The 9,144-nt window shown below is 43.8% G+C and overlaps 1 protein-coding gene across 1 annotated transcript; it reads left to right on the top strand.

Annotated features, from left to right (window-relative positions):
* Positions 1–407: 407 nt before the first annotated feature.
* On the top strand, positions 408–7,808 carry LOC136479795 (disease resistance protein Pik-2-like). The gene is made up of 6 exons (XM_066477542.1): positions 408–1,228; positions 1,890–2,042; positions 2,709–3,559; positions 4,069–4,205; positions 6,343–6,507; positions 7,563–7,808. Exons 1-6 carry the CDS (start codon positions 408–410, stop codon positions 7,806–7,808), a joined length of 2,373 nt encoding a protein of 790 aa, XP_066333639.1.
* The last annotated feature ends 1,336 nt before the right edge of the window (positions 7,809–9,144 follow it).

Here is a 9,144-nt window from a genome sequence, read left to right as displayed (position 1 = left end):
TCACGAGCGCTCGTGCCCCTCGCTTCCTCAGTTCGGTCTCTCTGCCACCTTTGCTCGTCCTCCTCGCAACCTCGCTTCTTCTCCTCGGCATCTCCGAGACTCCGACACTTATACCCGGGTGAAGAAGAAATGTCTCCGATTGTAAAGCTGCGACCCCAAGTGTCCTTGTTTATCGGGTATGCAGTACCCGTCGGGTATCTGTTACCCGACTGATACCCGACGGGTACGAGGATGGGCAAGAATCTATACCCGAGACAGTTAATGGGGATGGGGACGGGATGAATTCTCCGTAGCGGGGAAGAGAACGTTCCGGCGATACTCGACGGTATATACCCGTTGCCATCCTTACTCCCATACCACCGCACAAGCTAGCTAGCATTTCACTCAGCCAGTAGTCGCGAGTCAAGATGGCCGAAATGATCTCGAGCGCCGCCACGGGTGTGTTGGGCTCCGTCATCGACAAGCTGGCCGACATGCTCACCGACAAGTACAACCTCGCCAGAGATGTCAAGCAAGGGATCCGGTCCCTCCAAGATGAGCTGCGCACCATGGAAGCCATGCTACTGAGGCTCGAAGACAAGGACGACGACCAGATCGATCCACTCGCTAAAGACTGGAGGAGCAAGGTACGTGAGCTGTCCTACGACATCGAGGACTGCGTCGACCGTTTTGTGCTCAACCACAGCCATGGAGGTTCCAAGGCCAACTTTGTGCGCAAGGCCATGCAAGAGGTGAAGACGCTGTTCGAGGATGGAGGAATAGCAGAGGAGATCCGAGAACTCAAGAGGCTCGTGAGCAAGCAGAGCGAGCGGGGCAAACGCTACTGCGACATCAATCAATGTCTCCTCGCCTCTTCATCTCAGCCAGTGCTCTTGGATCCTCGAGCACCTGCACTCTTTCAGGAGGCCATGGATCTTGTTGGAATCGATGCTCCTCGTGAGGAGATCATCAGCTTATTGAGATGTGAAGACAAGGAGCACAAGGTGGTGTCCATCTATGGGATAGGTGGACAGGGGAAGACCACTCTCGCCATGGAGGTGTACCACAAAATCACTGAAGCTGCTTTTGATAGCCGGGCTTTTGTGTCTGTATCACAAACTCCAGATATGAAGAAACTTCTTAGAGATATATTGTCTCAAATAAGCAAGAGCTATTTTGACCAGTCACAGATGTTAGAGACAGTTGAGCAGCTCATCCGCACAGTGAAAGAATGCTTAAAGGACAAGAGGTAATCAATATTATTTCTTTTTCTAATAGTTAACCAGTTCATCTAGCTAGAATAATGTCGTGCAATATTTGTTCATCACATGAGCTCACCTAATTATTAGGCCATTTATGAAATTTTCTGGGAATTTTAAAAAATGATTCATTTTTTCCTGGCCTAATGAACTTGACAGCATAAAATTACCTCAGATACTTCAATGGCTCAGCATATCTATCAAATGTCATCATTAAAGATGTTGCAACAATGAACAAACTCAAGTCAACTGTGCATCATTTTGGTAAAAATTTTACTTTACACCATCTAATCCATATTCAGTAAAATTACTTCTTGGAAAATATGACCAGAATTCTAAATATCCATAAAAATCTCATTTTGGAACTCAGTTTTTGAACCGAATGCGTCATGTCTTTTGAGTGGGTCTCTAGGTGTTCTAATGCGGCACTAACTATTTTGGAAGTTGTAACATATTTTTTAAATAATAGGAGTTTACAGTCTGTATTTGTCATGTGTAATACAGACACACAGTAATACTAACTGATAGAAAAGTGTGCCACGACGATCCATCTTCTTGTTACATTTCTCCGATTTCTTTAATTTCACCAGAATATGCTCAAATTCATGGTGGCCTTACATAATAACATAATTCCGTAACTAATGCATGCAGGTACTTCGTCTTGATTGATGATATCTGGAATGTCGATGCATGGGAGCTTGTACGATCTGCCTTACCTCGCAATGACAAAGGAAGCAGAATTATTACTACAACACGCATTGAAGCAGTAGCCAAATCTTGTTGTACTGGTATTGCTGCACAAATGTATCAAGCAAAGCCCCTTAGTCATGAGGACTCCCAAAGATTATTCTTTAAGAGGCTATTTTTGTCCGGTGATGATTGCCACCCAGATTTGAGGAAAGTATCCGATGATATTTTAAAGAAATGTTGCGGCTTACCACTAGCCATAATCAGTATAGCTGGTTTATTAGCAAACAGAAGCAAAGCAGTGGAAGTCTGGGTCAATGTATTGAGGTCTATTGCTGCTGCAGTTGACAAAGATTCTCCCATTGATAAGATGAAAAGAAATCTGCTGCTGAGTTACTTTGACCGTCCTCACCATCTAAAGAGTTGTTTGCTATATCTGAGTGTGTTTCTAGAGGATTCTTTGATTGATTGCCAACAGTTGATATTGTTAAGGGTAGCCGAAGGATGGATTCCTGGACAGCTTTTGAACTGAATGCGTCATGTCTTTTGAGTGGGTCTCTAGGTGTTCTAATGCGGCACTTACCATTTTGAAGGTTGTAACATCTTTTTTAAATAATGGTAGTTTACAGACTGTATTTCTCATGTGTAATAATTACTGATAAAAAAGTGTGCCACTACGATCCATCTTACATTTCTCCGAGATCTTTAACTTCACTGGAATACGCTTCAATTCATGGTTGCCATACATAATTAATAACGTGATTCCACAACCAATGTATGCAGGTACTTCGTCTTGATTGATGATATCTGGAATGTCGATGCATGGGAGCTTGTACGATCTGCCTTACCTCGCAATGACAATGGAAGTAGAATTATTACTACAACTCGCATTGAAGCAGTAGCCAAATCTTGTTGTGCTGGTATTGCTGCACAAATGTATCAAGCAAAGCCCCTTAGTCATGAGGACTCCCAAAGATTATTCTTTAAGAGGCTATTTTTGTCCGGTGATGATTGCCACCCAGATTTGAGGAAAGTATCCAATGATATTTTAAAGAAATGTTGCGGCTTACCACTAGCCATAATCAGTATAGCTGGTTTATTAGCAAACAGAAGCAAAGCAGTGGAAGTCTGGGTCAATGTATTGAGGTCTATTGCTGCTGCAGTTGACAAAGATTCTCCCATTGATAAGATGAAAAGAATTCTGCTGCTGAGTTACGTTGACCTTCCTTACCATCTAAAGAGCTGTTTGTTATATCTGAGTGTGTTTCCAGAGGATTATCCCATTGATTGCCGACAGATGATCAGTGTGTTCGGCTGCTCAAGTTCCAGCATGTTTCAGCTTATTCTCTCTCACAGAACACTATTGAATCATCCGAAATTTACTGTGCAACCCATCAGCCGAACACGCCCGATATTGCTATGGGTAGCCGAAGGACTGATTCCTGGACAGGACAGGCAAAGTATGGAGCAGCTAGGGAGAAGTTACTTGAATGAGCTCATCAATAGAAGTTTGGTGCAGCCAACCAAGGTTGGGGGACACGGCGCAATAGTGAAACAGTGCAGAGTTCATGATGTCATACTTGAGTTCATTGTATCAAAGGCTGTGGAGGACAACTTTGTTACTATATGGAATGGTAATGGTTTTTCTAAAAATTCTTCTTCAAACAAGATTCGCCGTCTATCCATCCAAAAAGACATTTCTTCCCGGGCGGAAGAGATTGCCAAGATGATAAAAAATGGAGGTCAGATCCGATCCATCAATATCTTTGGCTCAAATTCAGTTCTGGTTAATAAGCATTCCAGAGAGTTCTTAAACAGCCAAGCCTTGCGAGTGCTAAATATAGAAGGTGAGGTTGATGAATGCTCTCTTGGAAATGTCAAAAGTTTTGGTCAGTTGAAGTTCTTGAGGATACTCACCAAATATTCGGCCAGCAAGCTTCCAGAAGATATAGAAAAGCTGCAACGTCTAGAGACACTAGACGTGAGATGGGTCAGGCTTGAAAACCTACCAACATGTATTATCCAGTTGCATAAGTTGGTGCGCCTTTTTGTCCATGGGTCAGTGCGCCTACCCGATGGAATCGGAAGTCTGTAGGCGTTGGAAGAGCTATCAAGGATCGATTTGGGTATTCAATCTGTAAAGTTTATCAAGGACTCAGTGATCTGATCAATCTGAGAATACTTGAAATTGATTGGCCGTTCTTGAGGAAGGATCACAAGGAAGCATGTATCTCTATGCTCTCCAAGCTGTTCACGCGCCTGCGAGAACTGCACGTCTGGGTGAGTGATGCTGATGCCACACGTCCATTCATGTCTTCGTGTGTCCCTACTTCACCTCCACTTCGAAAGCTTCTTCTTGATACACATAACTTCAATAGGGTAGGCCCTCAAATCAGCTCACTAGTCAACCTGACCCGCCTCCGCATTTTTGTCCGTGGTGAAGCAGGCAAGGAAGGAATAAATATTCTAGCAAGTTTACCCATGCTGCTCTCTCTTACTGTTGGCTTATTCAAATTCAAAGATGGAGATTCAGGCATCGTTTACCCAAGGAACGCAATCAACCCACAAGGATTTCAGCGTTTGCTCAAGTTTAATTTCCGCTGTTATTGGTGTGACACGGCATTGGAGTTTGAGCCAGGAGCCATGCCAAAGCTCCAAAGGCTCAAGCTGGAACTGATGGCACGGTGCCAGTTCAAGTTTGGGGAAGGTGGCCTCGTCCTTGGGCTGCAGAACCTGGCAGGGCTCAAACATCTGCGGCCTATTCAGCTGGGCTTATACGACCGTATACGATTGTGGATTATAAGCTGGAACAGTATTTTTCTCTCACACCAAACCAGCCAGCAGTAAATAATCCACGATCGTTTCAGCCGAAACGAACAGGGCGCTGGCTATAGATATTAACTGCGATGCTGCTGTTGCAGAGAGGTGGAGGCTTTGGAGGATGACATCAGGGGCGCAGCAGCCGTCCATCCCAACCGTCCCCGCATACTCCAGGTCCAAAGAATATGTCAAATTACAATGGCTCAGGGGTGCAGCAGGCCGGCGTCCATCCGACCATGCCATAGTAGAAGCCTAATGAAGACCATTGTGAGTACATGATGTGGAGAATAAGTATGACCACCAATTATCATATGTTTTTCCGTTTTTAGGTATGTACGGAGTATGTAGGAATTGAACAAGGCAAATTCGACCTCTCAGATGGCAGGCGGCACCGCTGGTTGATAGCTATCTCAGTCTTTCAGGGAGCTTAAACTAGTGGTTCCAATTGCTATGTGGCTTTTAGTTCTGACAATGCGTAGATATGTTTGCTTGCCTAGTTTTGTCTGGTACGACACTTCATTTTATTTTAGAAATTCTAGTCTTCTTTTTTATGCATTGAGTTCATCCGTCACATGGTTCATTATTGTATTTGTTTCCAAATTAAGATCGATCAGTGTTTGTAACGTAACTCCCAAATTTTTTGTGTCATGTGGAACGTTATTCTAAGCTTGAGTAAAATACATCAGTGACTCTTCTGTTAATTATTAGTGACATGTGTTACGGTGCTTGAGGGCAAACTGTGGTTCCTCCCCTTTGATCATTAATGAACCGTTGAGACTAACTAGAAGTGCTTTAATGTTAAGAAGGGTCTTGTGCACTTGGAACTGCTATTACTTATCCGTGTCTCCTAGAGCCGCCAACCACTGCTGCTGCTTACCGTGGCCCGCTGCAGACAGCCACTGGGAAGACAAAAAAGGTTTGAGACTTCGTAGCACAGCTATAGAGCTTTGTGTTCATTTATTGCAACAACCTGATGTAATCGGAAGTCTGCAGGCGTTGGAAGAGCTATCAAGGATCAATTTGGGTATTCAATCTGTAAAGTTTATCCAAGGACTCGGTGATCTGACCAATCTGAAATTACTTAAAATTGATTGGCCGTACTTTACTGAATTTCATGATATGGAGGGCCACAAGAAAGCATGTATCTCATTGCTCTCCAAGCTCTTCACGCGCACGTGTGGGGGAGTGATGCTGATGCCACACGTCCATTCATGTCTTCGTGTGTCCCTACTTCACCACCGCTTCGAAAGCTTGTTCTTAATACACGTGACTTAAATTGCATGGGCCCTCAAATCAGCTCACTAGTCAACCTGACCCGCGTTCGCATTTTTGTCCATGGTGAAGCAGGCAAGGAAGGAATAAATATCCTAGCAAGTTTACCCATGCTGCTCTCTCTTACTGTTGGCTTATTCAATGACAAAGATGGAGATTCAGGCATCCTCTACCCAAGGAAGGCAATCAACCCACAAGGATTTCAGCGTTTGCTCAAGTTCCATTTCCGCTGTTATTGGTGTGATGCGGCATTGGAGTTTGAGCCGGGAGCCATGCCAAAGCTCCAAATTAAAGGCTCAAAGTGCACCTGATTGCACGGTTCCAGTTCAAGTGGGAAGGTGGCCTGGTCCTTGGTCTGCAGAATTTGGCAGGCCTCAAACATGTCGACGTCGATGTTGACTGCTCTGCTGCTGTTGCTGATGAGGTGGAGGCTTTGGAGAATGACATCAGGGACGCAGCAGGCGTCCATCCCAATAGTACCATGCTCCAGGTAAGAAGACTTGATCAAGATATATTTAGTTCCATGGCTCAGGGGTGCAGCAGGCGTCCATAAGAAAGCTCTGTTCAGTTGTTATCCACTTATCCTCATGCACTGCACGGCACCTCTGATTGTACTTATCTCAGTTCGTCAGGGGTACTGTGTCTTTTAGTTCTAATAATGCTTAGACATTTGCAAGGATTTATCCTGTTTTTACTTGGTTTCATTTTAGAAAAGTCTGTTTTTTCTTTTATGTGTTGAGATTATTCTTCGCATGGGTCATTATTGCATTTCTTTCTCATGGTAGCTCACTAGTTGCTTTAAACTAGTAAAGCAAAATGCATCAGTGACCCTCAATTTGTCCCGCCTTGTATATGGTCTCTTAATATATATAGAAAAACTTGCAAACAATGGCTTTGACCTTGATATGTGGGCCTTAAAGATATCTAGTCCAGATTGTTAGAAATAATCTGCTGCTCCCTTTGTACCCGCGTAGTAGGGGATGGCACAAAAGTCAGCCCTGCTGTCACATCTAGTCACTATAATGGCATGGCAATAGGATATGTCTGTGTACTAGGAGTAGATAGGAGTAGTTGGGGGTTGGAGTACTTGCCAACCACCCTTATACCTGGCAAGCTATGCAGCTCAGATACGGATACAAGTATCGGATCCGATACGTATCGGACACGATACGTATCGGATACGATACGTATCGGATACGCGGATACACCATTTTTGAAAAAGCGATGACACGGGATACAGCTAGTATACTTTAATAATATATTTAGTAACTAAATAACAAACCGATTGTAAGTTTCATGAGTTCAACAAATAGATATCTAGGGTTCAACTTAAATTACAGAACAAACTAATGCAGCGATTTAATTTAAAAAGGTGAAATAAGGAGCATAGAGACCTTACGAGAAAATTCAATTATGACTCAATTTTATTCTCCAGCCTCTGCAATTTTGTTTTGAAGTTGTTGAAGAACTGCTTCTGTCACATTGGGGCACACATTGATTCCACGTTATGAATAGGAAGCAAATGTTGATTTAATTGTACAGTAGGATACGAGGATGACCACACAGTATTTGCATCTGAAGTGCGCGATTCTTCCAACGCTAGTGGTGGCGTTGTTGATGCTGCACCAGGCGACCTCCCGTGGCGGCGATGGGATGGATGATACAGAGAAAATCAAGGAGCCAAATCAGAGTATTAGAATGGAGCAGAAGATTCAAGGCTTCATGCCGGTCGAATTCTGCCAGAGATGGAGCTCGCCGGCCACCGGCCGCTGGATCCAGTCATCCCGATAGGCGCATGAGAGAGGGGATGTCCCGATGTACTAGCTCATGGCAGCGCGCCTGTGACTGCCGATTGCGGCGAGGGGATCGAAGGTCACACGGAACGAGCGGGCCTGGAGGTCTGTTTGACGTATTGGGCCGTATCCCATGCCGCCAACCGTATCCGATACAAGTATCCGAGCCAATACGTATCTGATTTTTGAGACACGCCTCGATACGTATCCAAGACATATTCGACGCGTATCCGTATCCAATACATATCGGATACGCGATACGCTACCCTCTAGAAGTATCCGCGCATCATAGCTAGCAAGGTACAGCTAGAGTTGTACATATACTCATGCATAGCTGTGGCAGAACCGCCTAATCTAATTTCTCTCAGAGTACTTGTTTTTCATTAGACACTAAGTACTCAAGGGAGGACACTAAATTACGCAGTTCCGTCGAGCACATCCTAAGAGAGAACCCGAAAATTCATATTTTTTTATCAGGACCATAAATGAGAGGATAAAGCTTACAACATTCTTAAGTCATTTCTTACATCACTTTTAATACAACATCAGAGTTATGAACAATTTGATTTAACAGCGGAATATAAACATGTGATCAGAGTTATAGCGGAAATAAATATCTATTCATGGCATGATAAAGCATTGATATATAAGCTATGACAACAGATTATAAAATTTTTATTTATAAAAACCTTTGTTGAGAGTTATAAATAAAAACTAGGATCGCAGTGTAAAGGAATCCCCTCTGAGCCACTAGGAGGAATCCACACACAAGAGCCAGCTCTAGCATCTGCCTGTCACCTGCAACATGGGGAAATAAAACCCTGAGTACTCAATTGTACTCCGCAAGACTTACCCATCAGGAGGAAAGAAAAGACTCTAAGGAATATGCAAGGCTATCTGGCTTGTGGATTTATTGCATCTGTAGGAGTCATTACTAAACGTGCATCCTTATATTCAATTTTATTAGCAGTCATAATTAGTTCATTAACTATCCATTCTAGGTAAGCACATGTGCTACCTTCAAGTAGATGGTAAGCAATCAGAACCATTTTACAATATTTCATATTCCAGTTCTTACTACGATGCTAGACTGTAGACAAGTCGTACCGAATCACCTGTGATTCGCGAACCAATGTATCCCAGCTGGGTACCCTGAAATACACACCCCGCTTGTATCCCAGGCACAAACAAGACCAACCCACTACCCTCCAAACTTTGACTTCAAGCCCCCGCTCCTAAGTCCCAGACTCAGTGCGGTGCTTAGACCTACACCATCCCCGCCTCCAATCAGTCGGTTCAAAAAGAGCCGGAACCCATGACAAGAGAGCAATGAG

The sequence above is a fragment of the Miscanthus floridulus genome, chromosome 9 (assembly GCF_019320115.1).
Source record: "Miscanthus floridulus cultivar M001 chromosome 9, ASM1932011v1, whole genome shotgun sequence".
Lineage (NCBI taxonomy): Eukaryota > Viridiplantae > Streptophyta > Magnoliopsida > Poales > Poaceae > Miscanthus > Miscanthus floridulus.
The sequence above is the reverse complement of the archived record's forward strand: the minus strand, read 5'-3'. Positions and strand labels throughout refer to the sequence as shown.